The sequence below is a fragment of the Asparagus officinalis genome, chromosome 1 (genome assembly GCF_001876935.1).
Source record: "Asparagus officinalis chromosome 1, Aspof.V1, whole genome shotgun sequence".
NCBI classification, from domain to species: domain Eukaryota; kingdom Viridiplantae; phylum Streptophyta; class Magnoliopsida; order Asparagales; family Asparagaceae; genus Asparagus; species Asparagus officinalis.
The window spans coordinates 17189319-17213668 of record NC_033794.1 but is presented as its reverse complement, the minus strand read 5'-3'; the positions used below and the strand labels follow the sequence as shown (position 1 = coordinate 17213668).

The 24350-nt window shown below is 35.0% G+C and overlaps 1 protein-coding gene across 1 annotated transcript; it reads right to left on the bottom strand.

The window, feature by feature from the left end:
• LOC109819848 (methyl-CpG-binding domain-containing protein 13) lies at positions 42–20563 on the bottom strand. Its single transcript, XM_020385796.1, has 7 exons — positions 20245–20563; positions 14154–14282; positions 13942–14043; positions 11522–11653; positions 11309–11416; positions 4116–4262; positions 42–1716 (listed from the first exon to the last, which is right to left on the bottom strand). Exons 1-7 carry the CDS (start codon positions 20344–20346, stop codon positions 415–417), a joined length of 2022 nt encoding a protein of 673 aa, XP_020241385.1. The 5' UTR covers positions 20347–20563; the 3' UTR covers positions 42–414.

The window sequence follows — 24350 nt, the reverse complement described above, 5'->3', positions numbered from 1 at the left end:
AAAAGGAAAAAGTGAATTAACGATTAGAAACCATATGCATGGCAAATCCACAAAAATTAACCTTCCATTTTAAACTAACCATAAACAGTTCAACAACTAAACAATTTCCCCAAGAGTCTCCCAACTGAAATTAGACAAAATTACAGCAAAAAGGGGTAAATTGCTCTACTATACTTCATAACAAACTAAAAGCTGGGTATATACCTTCTGACTGTCCAAACCCTCTAAAACTCTAACCCTGGATGCCTCTGCATTTGAAGGCATCATAAACTTAACCATAAACACTTCAACAAGAAAACTATTTCCCCAAGAGTCTCCCAACTGAAATTAGACAAAATATAACCAAATTAAAAAGGGGCAAATTGCTCTTCTATACTTCACAACAAAGGTTTATCTTCTCAATGACGAAACCCTCTAACCTCTAACTCTGGATGCCTCTGCATTTGATTTTGAAGGCATTCCATTCTCCAATGAACATGACTTACCCTCATCATTATTAACAGAAAAATGCAGCTCTTTTGGTAGCTCTTCAGGGCCAACTAGCTTTCCAGTGTCCAAACCTTGGTTATTAGAAGTCGAGGGCATTATTGACGCTTCTGCTGTGCTTCGCTGCTTCTGGAAGTACTCTTCAATGGCAAGCCCTTCATCCAACAGTGGGATCTCACCCATAAGAGTTTTAACAGCAAACTCTATGCATGGATCATCCCAAGCATTAACAAAAGGTAAAGCGAACGAAGAAGTTTGTTCTGTTTGCGGAACTTCTTCTCTGTGAGAAGCTTCTTCTACAGTGTTTATTGTTCCAGGCTCTGTTGAAGGTATCAAAACCTGCTGCTCTCTTTGAGAAGCTGCTTCTATAGTGTTTGTTGTTTCAGGCTCAGCTGAAGGAACTGGCTCTTTGGTTTCATTATTATGGTCTCTATTGGATATTACTAACTCAGTTGTAGGAGTGGGGTCCAACCCCGCCAACCTTTTTGATGATCGTCGAGGCACGGCAATTGATGCTCCTTTGCTTTTTCTCAGCTTCCTTTCTTTAGTAACTGGTGTTATTTCGTTGGCCCGCTGAGAATGATTCTCCAGACCTTGGTTATTAAATGGTGTGCTTTGCTGGTGTACTAACTCAATGGTTTCAGGCCTTGTTGGTTCCTTTTTCTTCTCTGATTTGGACTTTTTATTAAATGGTGTGCTTTGCTTTGGTTTTTCTTCTTCTTGTGTTTCATTGATCTCTATTGACCCATTTACTGGCTTTTCGAGTAACTCCTCACTCTCTTTTTCATTTTCAGGTCTGGGCCTCTTATTAGGTGGTCTGCCCCGCTTTGGTTTTTCTTCTTGTTGTGATTTGTTGGTCTCTGTTGTCCCCTTTTCATTTGATTTTGAGGACTCATTTGGCGGCTTTCCGAGTAATTCCTCACTCTTCTTTTCGTTCTGAAGTTTTGATCTGTTTCTGGTTAGTCTGCTTTGCTTAGGTTTTTCTTCTCCTTGTGATTTGATCTCTATCATCCCATTTTCATGTGATGGCCTTTCGAGTAATTCCCCCCTCTGCTTGTCATTCTCAGGTTTGAAGCTGTTCCTTGTTGATCTGGTTTGTTTTGGTTTTTCTTCTCCATGCGATTCGTTGATCTCAATTGTGCTCTCTCCATTTGATGCTGAGGCCTCTTCTTTAGAAAGGCAGTGCACTGTACGTGCCTGTGATTTCACTTCTTTGGCTGGAACAGAAGGCTGTGATGAAAACATTGAATGAAAAATTAAATTGGAGCAAAAGGCAACAATAAACACCTTGTGAAACATAAAATCAATATTGCGCTGACTAAACATTGGCACCTAAGTTACACCAACAAGGGTGCAGGTACGGGTGCAGTACTAGTGCAGGACATGGTAAATATAAAGGTAGGGTACGGGAAAAACGCTATCTACCAATACTAATATACAAAAATTAATATAATTTACACGAGACCCATATTGTTTTTTCATTCACATGGTATGAAAATTAAAATTCCAACAACAATTTTATGTTTATTTGTTTCTTTTCTTATATAGATTGTCAATTAGAAAAAAAAATTGCTCCTGTTTGAACTTGATACCCAAAAGCCTTTATCTTTAACAGTAATAAGATGCTGCACAATGGAGTGCACCTGTATCTGTATAGATATACCTATCTGTAACATACACTGGAGCCACCTCTAAAATTTTACATATGCCAGTGAAGGTACAACATTAAAATAAATTTATCATAAATTCAGATACAACATTATCTTGAATTTAACTAAACTAATAAGGCACGATGGTAGAAAAAAATATCAGGTGGTACGCTAAAAATTTCATTCTAAAATATATGTGCAGGCACGAGCACCTTTCTAGTGATTCCCAATCAAATAACATGACTACATACATGACAGCTACAAAACAAAGTTATAATATGCTGAGAGGTAAGCGTGCTAAGATGTACTAAATTAATAGAGATAATAAATATAAATGTTTGGAAAATTACACTTAAATACCCTACTATTGTCCGATATTGCACCAGAACACCCTAACCTATGTTGCATATATACAGGTAGAGGTGCGGGTAGGGGACATGACAAATTTGTAAAATGTAAGGTAGGGGGACACAACTATACAAATATTTATCTACACATATTATATATTGGATTTAATAATTTATATGAGAACAAGAATGATAATTAAAATTCCAATAAAAATTTTTTGTTTCTTTTATTATATAAATTATAAATTGAAAATCACTAGTTTTTGAACTAGACATCCAAGCGACCCTTCAAATCATATAATTCAAAAGCTGACCTAGATCCAATGAGTTTCAAGCAGTGGATGTGTAGGATATACGTCCCAAAAATGTATGACAAGTGTTTTAAATTAAAAAATGAATTGTATAATTGAGTACATGCCCGATTAAATGTATGCATAAATGCAAGGAGTCTCCAAGGAGTCTAGATATGGGTACGGGTACATATCGAGTACCGGTACGGCTTCAGGTTAGAAGTACCCGGGTAACATAGACCCTAACTTTAAAACCCTACATTTGAAGTTTCTAAAAAGTTGCACTTTGGTACCTTAATTAGGGTATTAAAGAGCAACTTTTTGAAACTCTAGGGTATTTAAGTGCAGGGTTTTAAATTTAGGGTATTTGAAGCAATATTGAGGAAACAATAGGGTATTTAAGTGTAATTTACCCTAAATGTTTACCTATACTAGAGAGATTTTAGGTATACTAGCTAAATTGCACGCGCATAATGTACGTGACAATAGAAATTAATATAAAATATTCCATAAAAATAACAATTTAATATAAAATATTCTATAAAAATAAGTAATATTGACCGACATATTTAGAAATATAAATATCATGATTTTATTGGAGTTATAAATGTAGAAAATATTTCCTTAAATTCAATTTTCTATAATTCGTCTTAATGACCTTAACTATTACAACTATTTTTAGATTTTTGTATTTCAATAATTAATATTAATTTAAGTATTTTAGCACTTTTAATCTCATTTTTATTTCTACTTTTATTTTTATTTTTTATTTTTTATTTTTTCTATCAAACCTAGGCCCCCCCCACAAGGGAGCGACATGGCTTTGCCATACTTCTAGGCCACCCCCCTCAACTTTTATTTATATAATCTATAATATCGGAGATCTAATTTGTAGATTAGTTGTAAATTTTATGTTCTGCAAACTTAGTTGAAAAGGAATTATAAGTTTTATTTTTCTTTATTTTTGAGAAAGAGAGAGAAGTGAGTAGATGCATTTAATGAGGATGAAATGAACAAAACATCTTTTCCATCCAAATTACCAATCTACCCTTAACAAATAATATTTTTTCCCAGAAAGACGACTATGGAAAAGAGGAACTTTTCACCATTCCTACATAGTTTTTTGCTCTCATTTTGTTCTTCAAGAGTAGTATAGATAATTTACAAGTAAAGCTAAAAGAGATCAATAACAAAAGAGTAACATTGTACGCTTTTATGCAACCGACAAATAATCAAATAAGTACAGCTAAAAGATATCAATAGCAAAAGAGCAACATCGTAACCTTTTATGTGACCGACAAATAATGAAACAAGTAGCTAGATAAGCAGAAATGTAAACTTACAGGGGATTTCTTTTCTAAGGAATACAATCCCTTTGCACTGCTTTTCCTAGGTCCAATTGCATATTTACCGGGCTTCCCAGTTTTCACATATTGCTTGGCCTCCTTAAAGGAGCGAAATACATACCCGCTGATTGGATCGGTGTAATACTGTAACAAACATGTATATTAGTTCAACCGTATCTTGGATAAAGCTATAACTTAAAGTCATACTATGAAGACACAAAGAAAGATGTAGAGTAAATGTAAGGTGCATATGCAACTATCGAACAAGATAATTCCTGAGAAATAGTAATAGATATAAAGGGTAAATAAAGAAAATTAATCAAGAAATTGAGATAAGCATATGATAGTCAGAAATGGTAGAAGAAAGTCTTGTGCATATGTGCACCTACTTACTAGATGTTAGCATCCAAAAGCTTCTGATGTATGCAAAGCATTGATGCAAAGCATTGATTAAACTTATGATATGCCAAACAATAATGTATAATTTATGAATTTGCAAGAAGTAACTTCATCTGCCAAAAAAGTACATCTATACTTCCAAGTGGAGCAAACGTGAAATTAGATCAGATTCTCGACCTAACATAAGAACGACTACTCAAAGTAAGAGCTACTCCAACAAAGATTCTGCTAGATATTAATAAAAGGGGAAGAAGATTAAAGGAAGTGTTATATGCATTAAAGGATAATATGCAACATATATTCAAATGGGGCTTGGGCTTCGAACTTATCTATTAACTATCTCCAAGAGGTCAGGGAGCTAGATTTTTTTTCCATAAGCATGTAGTGAAATCTCTAAAGTGCTTGATCTTTTTCAATGTTTCCTTATTTGATTTTTAACATAACACTCAATTGGATGTTTGGTCATAAGATTACCTTATAAGTTATAATTTCATGATATCTCTATCTTCTATGGATCAAAGTTATTTTGATTTATCTAATGAAATAAGGGATGAACATGATTTCAATTTTAATTGTATATCTAATCTCGAGCAAGAATATTACTTGCTTGGTCAAGCATGTGCCTCGCACATGCCTGACATATTTCCATGTGATTGCCCATTTACATCCTTCAAAATTCACATGCCATTTAAATTGGATCTTTAGATGTTCATAAAAACAAAGCACTTCTTGGATGGATTAGAGTACTTACTTTAGAGGGACTAACATGCATAGAAATAGAGAACACAAACTACTAAATTTCATTTCTTATGGATTAGAAATGTTGTAAAAGAACTTAAAAGGAATACCATGGCAAGTACGCTACCAGCTAGCAAAAGAACATGGCTGCTACTCGAAATCAATTTGAAAATAGTAGGCATGTGTATTTATATCTATGGATAACCAAAACCAACATACTTGATACTAACAATTTTTCATCTCTGTAGGAACCATTTTCAACATAAGCTTTTGGAAATTAGCTAAATGATTCATCAACATAACCATGTACATAGTACATAGTACATGCTAGTGCACATACAAAAACCGAAATAAGTGGTTATATCGTGGGTTGTATGTGTGACCTTCGTGTGTAAGTACATATTATGTTTTAAGTTAGTGCTTTTACTTCAACTAAGCATGCCAGTTTGCACGTTGTATGCATGTGTGAGCGCAAATCAATATCGAAAATAACAATAACTCGTAACTTGCTCGCCTTTCATAATGTAAAATGCAAAAAATTGTAACGCCTAACATAGGTTATGTAGTTTATTATTCATTTAATGTTAAATAGCACAAACATTCAAAATATTTTAATAAATAGGATCATCACGATTTTTAAACACAACATCACAACTATCAGACATATCATCACAAACTCTCAACAAAAATAAGTCATATGCATTTATTCTTAACAGTCATTCGGTCATTAATACATTTGAAACATAACACCAAGAAAAACACTACAGTAAGTCTCAAGTTCTAATAAATCATATGAAAAAATACAGTACCCATGTAAACCCATCACTCTATTCAATAACTCTAAAGCAACTAAATGAAGCTTAAATCATACACCTCTAGAATGATGTTTGCATCCTCAGGCTCGATATAATCCTCAGCGCCTACATATTCAACGGCTATCCCCTTACCTTTTTGATGTTGTGAGAATAACATTAGCTTAAATCTCTCAGACTCATTCAAATAATATCGGAACTTTCTAAAAATTTTACAAGAACTATGCTCTTCGTTTCTTTGCCGATAGTCTTTCTTGTCTTCTTCATAATAACTAGATTATTAATCGCAACAACATTGACATACTCCCAATCTCCATAACATTGGAGCCAAGTCGGATCGTTTGGGTGACAAGTCTCCTCCTCTACTATCCACTCATCATCGGTAGGCATCTTCTCTAACAAGATTGAATTCATTTTTCGCACCTTCCTTCGCATGTTTCTCCTATAATTTAGTGTTGCGCATGACATAGACAAGAGAACAAAGGTTTTCCTGCTCCAGATGATATCTCTTCTTTTAGTTGACCTTCATAAATGAATGACAACTTACAAGCTTTTGTGATATTAAGCTAACTTTTAAAATTAAAGTTTTTCTTACTTGCTCGAAAAATGCTCCAATTGTAGTTGCATCCGGATGCACCAGCGAGGGGAACAAATTACAAATTGCTATAGTGTACGTATCCTCGCCAACTTTCTCACCAAGAAGCTATATATTTAGATATTGAAATTAACATTACAAAACACCAAAATTGTTCAATTAAACTTTAAAATAAAAATTGCATAAATTAATACATGGACTAGACTACAGAAAGCAGGTCCTCTGAGCTAACTCAGATCCAAACTTTCATGTCCTCTTCTTATAAGAACTATTTCAACATCAGCTTGTGCTCTCTAGCTAATGTCAGGATCATTCATGCTATGCTCTCAGTGAGTCTTTTCTTTGCCTTCAGATGTTTGCTAAAATCCTTTCCTATAGAATATTTGGAATTAAGATAGTAAATAGCTGCATTAGTCGATGTCACAACCCCACAATCTCTATATATTAGATTACAAGCCATTTAGCTTTTTTTATCCCACAAAACACCTTCTTCGCAATCTTCTCCTTGCATTGTGCATCATCTCATCGAAAAATGGCATAGAGGCAACATAAACTAGTAGAATAGTAATGGTGAAGAGGCAACATAAACTAGTAGAATAGTAATGGTGAAAAAAATTGTTTCACTCCAAAATGATCTAGATTAAAGGATTGTTCTCGCCTTCACTTCATTCAGCTTCTTTGCTCAGCTTCCACTGAGGAACTCATCAAAAGAGAACATGTTCTTTAAAATAAACCTCTATAATGCTAGGAAGGAAGTGGCGAAGCGAGTAATGCGGGCCTCAATAGATCCTTCCCACTTATGTACTTCTTCATCAAACTCAAGAGCCAACAATGATTACGTATAAATTATAACACCTGTATTGCTGTTTATGAGTATAATGATATATGATATATCTTCATCTTCTCAATATCCTCCAACATAAGAGTTCTATACAATGTGTTGCATATGATGTCCAATAAATCAACTTGTATCCATAGTTTCGCTCAAGCATTTCACACCAAATGCATGATTATCAATGATGATTTATTAAGCATTTTGCTCCCCAATCTCCTTCACTATGTTGTCAAGACAATGAAAAGGAAAGTTGATGATCTTAATAAATACAGTGGCATAAATCAACTTATAGAAAAAGTCTATTTTGACAAGTTCACAAAAAAGTTAAACAAGCTCTTATTTTTCTTGTCTAACAACTCATCCGACATAAGAGGAACTCGTATTTTTTCTAAGCCTCCTTATGGGTTGCCTTTGTTGTATCTATCCCTTTCATCTCATTCTTCAATACCCATGTCCTTATATCATAAGGAAAAGTTGCTTCGACATAGACCTAACTTCCCAAACTTTCCAATATCATATGTTATCTCTCTCCAAACTTCATAACATCCTCCAACATCTCTCTCTAATATCCTCCATAACTTAATAACATCCTCCATCATCTTCCAGACTTGTGTCCTAATATCATAGAAAGAAGGTTGCTTCAACAACTTGTGTCCTAATATCATAGAAAGAAGGTTGCTTCAACATGGACCATAACTTCCCAATATCCTTTACTCTCCCTCTTCCAACTTCATAATATCCTCTACCATCTCTCTCGAAGATATCTCGAAGATATTGAATGAGAACACTTCAACAACAAATATACATTGACCGGTCTTCCTTGCCACGACCTTGCATTCTACTTCTTTGTTTATTGACCTTAAAGATTGACAAATTGCTCAAATGGACTAAATGAACGACTCATGGGCAGGCTATTGCTCTCATGTACATGTACTATCACTTAGCTTGCAATATTTTCTATTCTTAGATCTTCCATCCTCCTAATGTACCAAGCCAATGTGGCTTACCGTTATTTCTTTAAGAGAATCCACATAAGATATTTTCACAATCTTTGTAACTTTATCATGTTTATTAATCTCTTTCCGACTAGTCACCAAGTGATGTTTTAGCCTTGTTACACCCATTGCCATGTAATGATTACCACACTTTCAATAAAGATATTAGAGGTTCTCTTCCTTCAAATGTCATACTCTCCCAAATGATCTAACATTTTTAGATATAATTTTAAACAAATTCGAACAAAACCACAATTCAAATTATCTATTTACAAAAAAATGAACAATATCAAAAAAATCCAGTTATCAATTTATCAATAGAATTGGCATGAATCAGTGATGGCGAACATAATTTCATATATCAATTCTAATTAACTTCACAAAATCAATCAAAATCAAGCATAAAACAGTAATAATTAACAAGAAAAAAATGATATTGTAACTCAACCTCGAATTTCAATCATAATTAACTAAGAATGTGATATAATTAATCCAAAATGACAATACTAACTTCACTGGAGTCCTCAGTTGTTGCCTAAAGTCAACAATCTTTGTTAGCCAACAAATCTCTTTTTTACTGACGTCCGATCGTGTCGATGTTATCGACAAGAAATATGGCATTTAACATCATGAAGGACGCAAAATCAAGTCATCATCATCGTTGTTTTTCCTTAATGTCGTCCCCATCTACAATGATGTTGATCCTTCTCTTTGTGAGCTTCTAGTCTTCATCGTCCTCATCATCAGCTTTGTCGGTGTCGGCTTTGATTGCCTCGTTGGCATTGATTTTCACAGAGCTAGGGTTTGCAAGGGAGTGAGGGCAGACGAAATGCACAAGGGATTGAGATTGCAGATTGATCGGTTTTTTAAGGGCGAGAAAGGGATTTTACGATTAAAACAACAGGGAAAAGTCTTTTCGTAAAGCATAATAACATGTGTTACGGAAAGAGCTTTGTAACACAGTGTTTTCTATTATCGTAACGTGATACCCTAAATAATCACACGTCTTATATATGTTGGTATATAGATATGTTTAAATAATTATGTCACAAGAATAAGCGCAACATTGGCTCAGTCACTTTTAGCAGTAGTTACGCCCAGAAACATGTACTCAAGGAGTCCCAAAGCTTATATCACTTCAAGAAGCTCGCAGACTCGAAGCATACTAAATAGTATTAGAGGAGTTATCCAGTACGAAGTGTGGAACTAAGTGTTATGTGGGCTAAGTGATACATCGTGTGAGCGTAGTGAGAACCGCCTATAGAACCCGTAGGAACCATCTCTAGAATCTATATCATCTGGTGCTGATGCTAGATGGACCAATCTGTCATATCCCGATAAGGACATCACCTATTAAAGGTGTGGTGATTGTGATGCCCCAAATAATCCCACATATCATATTTGCCTAGATATAGAAGGGTTTAAATAGTTGCCATGGGAGCAAGTGCAACATTAGCTAGGCATCTTTGGCAAAAACATGTTGCACTTAGTGCGTCCCAGAGCTTACCTCACGCAAGCGGGCTCAGGCGTGACATCTAAAGCATGTTATTCATTAAAAAAATATTGTGTCACAAAACCTCGACATATTTCCCATATGATCTGTAATGTGAAACCCAAATTTCGTGAAGAAACGCGTTATTGTGTTATAAAACACGTTGATTTTTACATTAGTGCAAATGCGGCAAGAATACATCGGCATTGCCAACGAATGATTAGTCCGCAATTGACACCTAGCAGAACTTGCATGCATGTACATTAGTACATTTGATGAATTGTATAACAATATTGCATGTGACTGCTCATAATCACTAGGTCAATTCAATTCATATCTCATATAATATTATTTTGACAGATTTAGAGTACTTAAGAGTTCAAGTTGTTTTGATATTCTGCTTAATTAATCCATCATAGATTTATTCAGTAACTTTATTTGGATCAAGAATTAAGTTTTGATTATACAGTAAAACATTCCCAATTTAGTGAATCTAGACTCATAGGCTCATAGCAACACCCTCCAATCAATACCGCAACCAAGTCCCAGTTATGTGGTTAAATGTTCCTAGTACAGTGAGACAATGAATCTAGATAATCACTCTCATTAATCCTTGTATGTTTTATGACAGAAATAAAAAATGCGTCTCCTTTCATGCATAATCCTCCAAATATACCTGTTTTTTTCTAACGACACATAGTTTGTTGAATTCTAACATACTGATAATGTTGAACTAAGTATAGCCTTAAATGTGTGTCAAACACGAAATACAACAGATCCAAGTTCATATTTGAATAAATGTGAGTACTGGTGTACATGCATGCATGTGGGAATTGGTGGGTTATGTATATAGAACATTGCCTCCCTCCAAAATCAGCATGTTGACTTATATAAAACTTCCACTTCCAGTGCAACTCTTGACTGACTAATTTAAGAGGTAGCATTATATACTTCCACAGATTTTTACCTTGCCAACTAGGGATTTGCTTACATGGGATGGCAACGTTCTTTGGAACTTTTGCACAAAAATCAAAGGAAAATCATTAATGGTAGAACTAGCTACTTTCTTTGGCGTAGCCAAAAAAGATATTGTCATCAATGGTGGTGTGTACATTAGTAGTGAAAAATATACGTTAAGAATATGAAGGTACCTGCAATAGAAATCAAATGACATTCTTTAAAACTAACAAAATTTGTAAAGTCATGACTAAAGAACAAATTTGGAATTTATCAAGTGAATTGTTAAACTAATTTCCCTTATAAATTATTTAAGAAACTGAAATTATAAAGCAAGAAAGAAAACAGAGGTTGTAACGAATAATACCGGGTCTTTTTTTATTCCCGTACTCCTGCTCTTAGATTTTCTGAACACTGTTTCTTTAATCCAACCATGAGGCAACCCATCCGGGGAATACTCAATTTGAGAAATGACCTAGTGATAAAAATGAATAATCAGAAATTTCCATCTCATAAGGAGTACGTGAACATAATAAACAATAAAAAGAAATGAATGCAGAAGATTTGACTAAGTGCAGACATTATCTGGCGTGTTTGCTTTAAAGCGGTTTTTCTCTCCGGATGTAGGAGTACATGGGTCTCTTGACTTGAGAAACCGAAGTGCCTCTGCCTTAGAATAGAATCGGGATCCAGAAAAGGGATCAAAGTAACTCTGCAAGAAAGGAAAAAAGGAAAGAAGCACCAGTGGTCAAACGCACTGTACTGGAGTCTCAACATATTTCAAGGGAGAAGTGAGCAAACTAGTAGAGTAGAAGTTGTCACATATATATATATATATATTTTTTTGGTAACGAGGGAACCCCGGTTAGCACTCCAGCGCCCCACTTTTGGGTCTGGCGGAGACCACAGGTCGAGTCCCCCCGATCCCCCCACAACTGCAAGGAGCTTCGCCCAAATATTAGGGGCTCATCCCCACGTGCCAGGACCAACGCGACCCACTTGCACAGGGCGAGCAGTGTGTGGACCAAGACGACCCAACCGGACCCCTATCTACCAGGCTGGGGTACCAACAAGGTAAAACCCCGGTCTCTACCCCACCCTTAGAGCGTGGACAACAGGTGAATCGCTGACGGGAATCGAACTCGAGACTAGCATGGGCACGAGGCCCTAGGAGCCGAGTCGCTCCCCATGGGGCTGCTAGCCACGAGGCCACCCGCGGGTGGTAAGTTGTCACATATTTACGCCTTCTAACTGCCTGCACATTCTCGTCACTAAAATATGATTATATGCACATTTATCATGTAGATTATAATCTTACGAACTTCAAAGTGAAATGTCAACGTGGCTTGACAGGAAAAACATTGGGAAAACAAGTTCATAAAATGGATTAATGCTAAAAAATGTCTATAAAATGTCTATAAATTCAAACTCAGAGCTTTATCATTTTAATGCATAGACAACAACAGTAAAGTCTTTATTCAAATTTTATGTGATCAACAACATGTTTCTTTTTTCCCATTCAGCTTTACTAAAGGCGACTGCCAGTGCCAGACATCGGATATGGGTGTCAGGTGTGTGAATGTCAAACATGCAACTATCAACTGTCAGAAACGAGTTTTTAGAAAGTAGGATACAGGATCATGTCTACTTGCATGTATATTTATTAACATACATATAATCATCCCATAGTCAGTGGAGCAACAGCCTCTCTTTAAATATGCTTGTTACACTTACATAGTCAATCCCATCCTTAACTGAGGCACTGAGCAATAAGCTTTCTGTAACACTTTCTTCAGATGCCATGCCATAATAAAGAAGCGTAATGGATAACACTGGAGAAGAAAACATCACACTGCTTAAAACTCTTTGTGTCAATTCTTCCGTTATGGATCCTGTTGCAAACAATACTCTAGCTTTTTTTCTTTACAAGAGCCATGTCTAAGTAATGGGATATAGCCACATATGTATCCAAGTGTCGTTCGTAACAGAGTGACCGACACAGCAACACAGCAAAGTTTTGTAGGAAAAAAGGAGGTTTCCAGCTAACACTAGCAAACACCAAACACCTTTCACCTGAATAACTTCCGATACATATAAAGTCTTACAAGCAATTCAGAAAATTCTCTTTATTATTCCCTTTCTGATTCTTTTTCTTAACTTTTCTTTCATTGTGCAAGTTTGTATGATTTAACTTTTCTAGAAAAAACAAGCCAGTAGCTAGTTTTAGCATAAGCCTCCCAATAATTCAGTTAAGTTTGAACATCTTAAGGCCTGCTTCTCCCATTTACAGGATTTATGCAAATGTTGCCTTACTAGTTTCAGTCCACTGTTTCACAAAAAATTGATTTCCTTTCCTGCAAATCCAAAAATTGGTTGCTTAGTGTATCAGGTGCATTAATAAATGAAGACCTACAAGGAGGAAAAAAATTGATTCCAAATCCTTCATACAAGTAAATAAAGCATCCAGAATTGATTTGATGAAAAGTAAGCTAACAAAGCACTAAGAATAGGTTGATATTATAGAATTACCTTTGACTTCCGCCAAATATAACATAACCAATCTGTACCAGATTAACTTTGATATGCTGCCTCGATTTCTTTTATAGAAAAGAAAAACAATAACTAAGATGCCTTCTATATGCTAGATTCTGCCCACTGAGTATTAATTAAAATGCAAAATCAAGCAAACTGTTTATTGCAGCGCAAATGTGTGAATGTTTGACTGATGAAAGGATTTCTAAGTGAGCCATTAATGATGGAATTGCAGTTAAATCCTAAACAACACTTATGTTAACTTTCTATTAGAAGTTGAAGGTGGTCTCGTGTCATCTTGCCTTTTCTGAAAGGAACTCTCGTCTAAGATAACCTATTTCCAATTTGAAATATACGAAAAATAAGTATGATGAATGACGAAAACTAACAATGGCCTCCGGAAATAAAGATATATACATTAGTCTGGTTATCAGCTAAAATTAAATAAATAGAAAGATCAAGTAATACCTTATACTTCTGTCCCGCTTTATCACCAGTCTGTCGAGCTCTAATTTCCAGAATCCATCCATGTGGTAACCATTCTGGTGAATTTCTCACCTGCGGCGCCACCTAAGATATAATAGAGTGCTTAAATTTGAGATAGATAAACAGAGAGAGAAGAGAGAAAAGAGAGAGAAGAGAGAGAGAGAGAGAGCACAATTTTATGGGATAAAGCTTACATCCATCTCGTTATGTTTAGAAATGGGTGCTGCATCAGATGTATGACCATCAACCTTTGTAACTCCATGATGATGCAAAACCTCTTGCTTTGAATAAAACGTGTGTTCAGGCACAGGAGATATATAACACTACAAAATAAAAAAATACAGACTGTTTAGAAGTGCTGCTCTCACACTACTGAAATAAAAATGTGTGTTCACATGCAGGAGAAGTGTAACATTACAAGATAAAAACATATACACACTGTTTAGAAGTGCCGCTGTCACACTACTGAAATATTTGAAAGATTTCTGTTTACTATGACATACTTAATATCCAGAGTGTTCACTAAAGTTCATCAGGACTAAGTCATGTAAATCTTTTTGTACACAAACATAAGCTATTTAAAATTAAAAATTTAGTGTACTCACAAAAAGAGTACAATATGTAGTCATCTTTATTAAACATGATAGATTACAATAATTTAGTCTAAAAATCACTTATACCACAATCATGGGTATTAAAGAGCTTGAACAGTCTATTTTGCTAGTTACAACATATACTTCGTGAAGGTAACACATCGACACTTCTATCATGAAGCCGTAACTGTACTCAACACATCTTGTACCCATATCCACCCGTACCAAGACCAATGCTTCTTATACACTCATTGAATATAGGCATACATTCATTGAGACGTTTAAGTATCAACGTGTACCCAAGACCAACAGTTCTTAGACACTGAATATAGGCATACATTTATTCAGACGTGTACTCAATGATACAATACATGTTTTAACTCAAAACACCAACCATATGCTCCTTGACCTCATGTCCACTTTCTGAAACTTCTTGGACAAGAGCTGGTTTCGATTTAGCCCACATATTTCAAAGCTACGATTTAAAAGGGTCGTTTGCATATCTCATCCAGAACTATGATTCCGGCCCATAAGTTAACCATGTCCCTTCAACCATGTCCCCGTACCCTACCCTTAAAAAAATTTCCATGTCTCATACATGTATCTATACTCGTACCCATATCCATGCAATTTAGGACATTGGCCTTCAATGTTCAAAAATGCAATCTTTAGGAATTTTTGCATAAATGCAACGGGGTTACAACACAATATTCTTTTAGAACCAACAACATCCTAAAATACAACGAGTGCCAAGCATGTGTCGTGAAGGTACGAAGTAAGAGACATGCTGGGCATGAGTAAGTCCTTTGCTTTGAAGTGTATACACTCCCGAACACTTGAAAATGGCAAGCCTATGGTGAACAAAAAGAGAAGAGTTTTGCAATTTATGAATAGGGTTCATTTAAGGTAGATATCTCACATAAGACGATCATCGCGTGAGGAACTAAGTCTTTCTTCAAAAAGATCGGAATGGCTATAGACAAGGTTCTATGAATATTTGACCCATTTTTTTAAAAAACAGTATAAATGTGAGGCACCCTATCTTAGGTAGGAAAAAACTTCAAAGAGAATTGTGGACAAAAGAGAATTGGGAGATCTACGAGAAGGGGAGAATGATAGATAGGATTGTCTCATGTAAATTGAGCACAAAGATAAATTTAGTAAGGAGACATTGGAAGGAACTTGAACCATATGATTCCAAATTAAGATGGAACAATAAAACATCATATTTCTTACCAAAATAGGTAATAATGACTATTGTGTCAGACTTAGCAGTCATGTAGGTTCCTATAAATCGTGTGAGAATGTCCACTATCCTGATAAGCATATTTATGAGGTCATCCGATCATAAAATCTACTAGAAGGCTTCTTACCCCCCCCCCCCCCAAATAAAAAAAAAAACTTCTCTTTTCCTATGTTTTCAGTTTCTTCCATCTTTGCGGATTGGATGGTTGTATGGCTCTATGCTTCCATTTGCAATGAAATAAGCCTGCAAAGACCAAAGTGAAGTTTGATGGTGTCAGAAGAGTGATGGATCTAGATAACCCACCAAAATGCCTAGTCACCCATACATAGAGGAGGATTCTACGAGTGTTAGCATTCCAAGTGTTCCATGGATGTCAGTTTAACCAAGTCAGGGTTACTAAGGCATGGTTAGTCCACACATAGTGCAAGGTCCAACAGATGTTGGTAGCCTGTCATTGTATCCGTAGTTACGAGTTTAGACCAAAGTCAATGAATACATTGATGATGTATAACATCTAAAATTGCTATTTGAGAATATATTGTTTTACATGGATGATTTAGCTATACTCACAAATAAAGGGGAAAGTTGGGAATTCATATGTGCGTATAATCTCACATATTAGTAAGTATGATAGATTTAAATATAAAATCGTGCCCGGTACCTAAAATATTAAGCTTTGGTTAATTCACTTCTCAACATATGTTTAAGACCCATTTAATTCCCCAAGAGGCTTGATTACCCTAGGTGATTCCTCATGGTACTTAAATCAATTCATAGTACCTAAAGTTCTTCTTAAGAAAAATCCAAAATAAGTTTCTCTTTCAAATTGATTCAAAATGAATAAAATAAATGTGAATGTGTGATCAGTAACGTAAATTTGCACACCCAAGAGTCAGCAACCATCAGCACCATCACAAAATATACACCTACACTACTCAATAAAAAATATAGTGGGGGTCATATTTGGAGGAATAGGTAAGTAGTTCTTCAATTTGTCAAAGATTAGATTGTCATTTTAGTAAAGGTTGAGGGCAATTTGGTCATTTATCAACATATGATTGATGTGGATTCCATCCCCCCCCCCCCAGAAGGTTACATTACTTTCAATTTTCAATTCCTCCATTTCTTTTTCAAATTTCCATCCCCCCCCCCCAGAAGGTTACATTACTTTCAATTTTCAATTCCTCCATTTCTTTTTCAAATTTTAAATTTCGCTCTCCTCTCTAGAAGGTTCCATTACTTTCATTCCTCCATCGCCTATGTTACCCGGGTACTTCATCATTGAAGCCGTACCCGTACCCGACACGTTCCCGTACCCAAACTACATGGGCACTTCTTGAATATATGCATGCATTTATTACAACATGTACTCAATACGATATATGTGTTAATTTAAAACACTTGTCAAAGACTTCCTGGACGTAGAGCTTACACTTTACATCCGTCTTTTGAAACTAATGGGATACGGGTCGGGTTCGTTTCAGTCCATACCCAAGTTCAAAACTACATAGTTAATGGGTCGTTTAGATGTCTAATAAAAAATGAGTAGTTTACAATTCACGATAATCAATATGATAAAATAAACTCAAAAATGTGATCGAAATTATATATATATAGTCGTGTCCCCGTACCCAACATTTTACAGTTTTGTCGTGTCCCCTACCCGTACTCGCACCCGTACCAGTACTCGTGCCCGTTTCTATGCAACTTAGTTCATCGCCTTCTTAAATTTAAAATTTCATGCATGACCTTTGTAAAGATCATATAATCTGAAAAATAAAGATGCAACACAATGTAAGATAGGTAATGGCATATTATAAATAATTCTCAATAAACTATTATATGAATTTTAAGCGTGATCTTGTTCCTCTCATTAAAATGAAGGATACAATAATAACTTTTTAGACGCATAGAAGATATACATACGTTTTAATAAATTTTTATTATTTTGATCATGTGCGTTATGGACTTTTTTTTTTGACTAGAAGTACTCAAATACACATTAACCATAATTAACATGCAATATCAAGAACTATTTAGACAAAAGTTTAATATAACTTGCACATGCATTTGCAGATGACGTGCCAATATACTAGTCGGATAATAATACAAAAACATCCAAATTGTTAAATTTTTTTTCCAGAATCATGATTTACCACATGCATGCATAGGCTTGCTTTTACCAACAAGTAATTATCAAAAGTGTTGTTCACAATCAATCTTTATGAACATTGATCTTCATGAAAATAAATCAAGGATACGTCAGGAAAGCAAGCTTTGTAATAATTTGATAAAATGAACTAATCACGTTATTTTGATTGAAAATGCATTTACATTGTGTCATACTGCATATAACAAACTAGAGTTTGACAATGCTACATGCTTTGTTGCTTCAGATAGGATTCTCTGCAGTTTAAGAATCTAGACTTTCATATGGTTACCAGGATTTCATAAGCCTGGTTTACAATAATAAAAAAGAAAGAAATGAAGATAACCCCTTCATTGTCGCTTGCTTCAATTGAATTAACTTTTTCCCGAAGCGCATCTCAGCAATGCCTTTCCCTTGTAGAAAATTCAAATACTCAGAGAATCCAAGAAAAAGGATTGCTCCAAGACAGTGAATATCACAAGCAATAATAGAAAGTATATGGTTTATATAAATCGAAAGCAAACCAATCTTATTAGAATCTTTCATGGAAACATGAAACTTATGTTTATCAAGTTAGGAGTATCTATGTAGCAACAAATAAAAATGTCATATATAACTATTACATAGGTCGTCCAAGGTTCCCAACTATTTCTTGGGACTTACTCAATATGGTGAATACGCAGCTAATCTGAACACAGCATTAAGAATTATTGTGGGTATCTCAGAAAATTTTCTTTGAACTTCTAAATTTTCCCATCATACATGTCACATGGTTCACATGATTGTTTTGTTGTTTCATACATAAATGTGAACCTGCAGTTTTTTGTTCGGGGAGGAGGGATGGGAACAGCAAAGCTCATTCAAGCCATTAAAAGAGCTGAATATCTTTACTTTCTTCTTTACCTAATTTACCAACGAGATCATATCTCAAATTCATATAACTATATGCATTCCATCTCTTGCACTATTTGTGTCAAATGTAAATATGTCAGATTAGAAACTAAACATCAAGTAAAAACAAAGGGCCAGGTCAATTTATGAGTTTGCTGATATCTCATAAATACTTGAAGTAGTTCTTGAATAAAAGAAATGAACAACTTTGTTACGTCGACATTCTACAAATTGCAAGAAAACATTCATTCTAGAATCTAGCACACCTCTAAGACTCCAAACAAACACTTCTCCCGACAAAAAGGAACAATCATTTAAATTCAACTATTAAAAGAGAACTATTATGAACCAGAAGCCAACCTTTTCTTTTTTTTCCTTTTTTTATTTTTATTTTTTTGTGAGTGGAAGGAAATATCTAGTTGTTGGATGCAAGTACCTCCTGAGAATTCAGAAACATAAAGCCATGCACAACATGAACCTAATAAGAAGATTGTACCTTTCCTCTTCCTGATGATCTAACATCAAGATCACATAGAAACACTCTAATGACAACAGGTTGTCCATTATATGTACTTCCGAGAAACAATTAAAAATATTAACTAGAGGTAAAACTCCAAATCGTTCTCTGTTAAGGAAACCATCAATAGAGTTAAACATTAAAATATTTCTATAAACAATCCCTCCCGCAAAGCTAAATTTTATTGCCAAACATGAAAGAAAAAAAAAACAGTTTTTCCTTTCTCATCCGGACGAAATAATTCTTTTACAATCACAATTTCTTAACCAAAAATTTGGCAGTAATTATCAGCAAATCAGAATCACCACCAAAGGTCAATTTTCTTCATTCACCAGTCACCAACACTTCATCCACACACCTCCCCTCCCAAAACAAGACCAAAATAAACTTGGGTTTTGTCATATTAGACCCCAAATTCTTTCTTAATTGTCTATTTGGCCTCAAAAAATTCATATTTCTAACTTACACCTAGATTCAAAGGCCTCCCTCATCTAAACTCAAAATACTTTTATTAAAGAGACCATCTCATGAAACATTTTTATAAACATTCCCTCTCAAAATGCTGACTTTTATTCCCAAACGTTTAAAGAATCATTTTTCTAAGCCAAACAGAATATAATCTTTTGATAAGCAAGTTTCTTAACCAAAGATTAACAGCAATCAGCGACCAAAAATTAACATCAAAGATCAACTGCATCATTCACCATTCACCAACACTTATCCACTCCAATCGAGGGCTTCAGCTATACTGAAAAAGTGACAATTAACAATCTATCAAAAGTTTTCTCACCCTCTTTTTGACCAAATGAAGAAACCCTATCCAATCTAAAACAAATCAGGAAACTGAATCCTACTCAAAATAACAAAATGATCCAATCTTAGCCTTTACCTTAACCTTCTCCCCGTCATCCCCCTCTCTGATCTCCACCGCCCATCCCTCCGGCAACCAATCCGGGCTCTTCTCCTCCGCCGCCGTCGCCGCTGCCTTCATCTTCTTCAACTCAGCGACCTCCCTCGATCCCTTCACCAATCAAAACCGCTGAAACTTCTCGAAGAAGAATGGAGCATAAGTAACAACACGATGAGCACGCGTTCACTGAACCTGTCCTCGAATTTTTCGCGGCGGAAGAGGGATTTTTAACGCCTGGGATCGAAAAGCTAGGGTTTTTTTTTTTTTTGTATTAATTAGCTCTCGTCTAAAATCCGTTGAAAAAAAAAGGTTATTTCTCTTTTGTCTGCTTGTTTCGGCAGGCAGCAAAGCGGTGATGTATAGTGTCGTGTTTGCCCTTGGGTTTTTGAGAGTTTCCTTTTATTTTAGGGGTCTTCTGGGGTTTTTGAACTCGTAACGGATAAGCCTCTGTTGACGAAAAACTGCAGGAGATTAATTGCATTAATTTTTTAGCTAATTTCACACCCGTCACATGGAAATCTTGGGCTGCTGAACATAACCCCGCCGCACTTCAGGGATTAGTATCCTCTCCTAAGGAATAGTGCTTCCTAAGATCTCCTAATGCATCTCAATCTTTAATTTTGTGTATGAACACAAAAAACGAAGAGGTCCTATGCAATGAATGGTTAAGATGCATTAGGAGATCTTAGGAAACACTATTCCTTAGGAGAGGATCACAATCCTCACTTGAGAGAGTTTTGTGGAGCGTCACGAATTTGGAGGGTTATGTGAGACAAATATAGAACAATTTTTCAAAACAGTCCTATTTTTTTTTAATCGACCTATTTTTTTATTTACCAAAACCGACCCGTTTTTTACCACGTCAGCCTAATCACCCTCCTAAACAGTCGGGTGAACACAAAAAACGAAGAGGTCCTATGCAATGAATGGTTAAGATGCATTAGGAGATCTTAGGAAACACTATTCCTTAGGAGAGGATCACAATCCTCACTTGAGAGAGTTTTGTGGAGCGTCACGAATTTGGAGGGTTATGTGAGACAAATATAGAACAATTTTTCAAAACAGTCCTATTTTTTTTTAATCGACCTATTTTTTTATTTACCAAAACCGACCCGTTTTTTACCACGTCAGCCTAATCACCCTCCTAAACAGTCGGGATTGCCAACTCCGATTATTTAGGAGGGTGTTAAACCCTAATTAGAAGCCTTAAACCCTAAAATTTTATGTCCTAAATAGTAGGGGTTGGCAACCCCGACTGTTTAGGAGGGTGATTAGGCTGACGTGGTAAAAAACGGGTCGGTTTTAGTAAATAAAAAAATGGGTTGATTTTAAAAATAAAAAAATAAAATGGGGTTGTTTTGAAAAATTGTTCGACAAATATAGTTCAGAAGAGTTATGCGCAGCACCTTTTAAAGTTCAGGAGGGTTTTGTGAAATTACTTTTTTTTTAATTGTAATGACTCACTAAACTGTAAAAAAAATCCATACTATTTTAATTACAAAAAGAAAGTCATGTTTAATTGTCATTATAAATTATTAGCTTTTATTTAAGGCCAACAGCTTTTTTTTTTTATACGAAGATAATATGAACGTTGTGAAATTTATGGTTTAGTTAACATTGCCCTGAATCTGAATGTCCTATAAATAAATACATATTGATGGACCCATCGATAAAAAATGTTTGGAGGCTATATCAGTTTCAGCTTTTATTTCTTATAAGTAAGGTAGTATGTCGGAATCAATCCGTTGGTATAAAATCTTAATTTTTTGTCCTCTGGAAATAAAAATGATGTTCTAAATCATTGGAGGATGTACTCAACCTTTAAATTGGTCAAGACTTTCCAAAGGACCCTAATATGGCACTACTGTTAAGCTCTTTCAAGATTTTATTTTGAGATATTAAATTATCAAAGTTTTATAATTTCATAAAAAATGAAAAATAAAAAAATTGATACTTTAAGTTTATTTATTTATGCACTCTTTTATTCGTGTGATTCATTTTAGAATTATTGAATATTTATTGAATAGCACCGAATAGGATTTAACTTAAAATGTTACTTTATAAGCGAAAAGCCCATTAAGTCCTTTATACCCTAACTACAAGCTAGCCCACAAATGCTCTGAGTTCAAGGCCCGAGTAATGGGCCTGGGCCTAAGTTTAGGTCCGGGCTAATTTCTGCCCAATCTATTGTCACACCTGTCAGTACGAGCTCAGAAATCATGGTAAGAACTAACAAGGCACTCCCACCATTCGCTTTGATGGAATAAAGAGTAAAGGGTATATATGTAAAAGTTGAGTGGAGGTCTGATGTATCGGTCAAACATGATAAGGATCTCTAATGTTTGAAAATAGTTAGTGAGAGTCCATATTAATGTTGCCTATATCACCACCAAATATCCTACCAAATATCCTGATACAAACTTCCATTAAATTTTGTCGATTTCAGTTAATTTCACCATGTCATTAACGTATCAGCAAAAAAGTTAGTGAAACTCTAAGTTTGTCATGCTATATCACTGTCACATCATCAAAAGATCGATGAAATTACAAGTTTGTCATGCCACATCATTGACACGTCAACAAGACTAAACAAAAATCGTATAAAAAAACTTAAGCTGATGACGTGGATAATTCTAGAGATCTCCATTGATGACTTCTAAATATTAAGAACCCAAATGATATTTGGTAAATGGATTAGGGACCTTCACTGATGTTTTGCAGGGTGTTCATTGACAAGCTAAGGACATGTTTACAATAATAAGCTTTATTTTAATGGTAATGTGGTTACAAGTTGTTGTTTTCTTAATTTGCTGAGAGTAAATAGGAAAATTTGCCCCCTCTTTATCTCACTCTAAAAGGTAATTTAAATAACTATGTTTGTTTAAAATTTGGAAGTGAGTGAATGAATACTCTAAATAATAGATAAGGAAAAGAACTACAACAAATTTTCTGAGTTCTGCCTTTTGATAGAATGTAAATTCTATTTATTTAACTTTTAAGTTTATCTTTCCAAATGTAAAGTCTCTCTAAACTTGTAAATTAGTATGCCTACCGTCTAATAAAAATTTGAACTTAGAAAATAATCTGGAGTAAAAAAATTTCTAGCATTTCCAGAGTAAATTACAATCGCGACAAGAAAAAGAGAGGATTACAATCAATAAGAAAGTTAATTAAGATACATAATCAAAAGTTTGAGCTCTAACAACATTTAGTTGAGTAGTTGGTTGTGAAGATAATTATTTTTGCTAGGTTGTTACACAGGTTGGATTCTGTAACAGAACTTAATCTATAAACCTGTAACTAAATTTATAATTAGATTTACATTAACTGTACCGTAACTTGGTCCTAATCGTATAGGTTTGAATATGAAAGTTCAACTTTACATTAACCAGGAAGATAAAAGTATTCATGGGAGTAGTGTTAAGAGATCAGTCACTCATTCAACATTGTATTTACGTTGGACTTCGCTTCAAGTATATCCAAAATCAATGCAATGGGATAGACAGAATTTTGTGTCAGTGTTATCCTCATATAACTTAGGAAGATGCTAGAGGCACACTCCCTAACCACACCTCCAACCATACTCCTCTCTCGTTACAGTGCACTGGGGCTCACATGAGATTTTTTTTTTTAAATTCTCATGTGGGCCCCAGTGCACTGCAGCGAAAAAAAAATCTCATATGGACACCAGTGCACTGTAAAGAGAGAGGAGTGTGGTTGGGGGTGTGACTGTAACACCTCCCTATAACTTATCACGGTTATGTTTAGGATCTAAATCGATAATCTTACAATTTTATCTTCTTTATTGGTGTCCTATTCTAATTCTAGCGATGTCCTAAACAACACATATAAATAAAAGTAAGTTAAAATACATATTTAATGGTGTCACTGCTGGACATTATTACGTTGTTCTGCCATTGCTCATCACTGCTAAAGTCTTATCTAAACTACCTGCAGATATATATAATTGAATTAAAGGAATCTTGCACATCATGCAACTAGAAAATTTTCCGTGGTTAGCCTATTACAAACAGTAATATGACCTTGACAACTGCTCACAAGAGACAAGTCTTTGCGTAAGCATG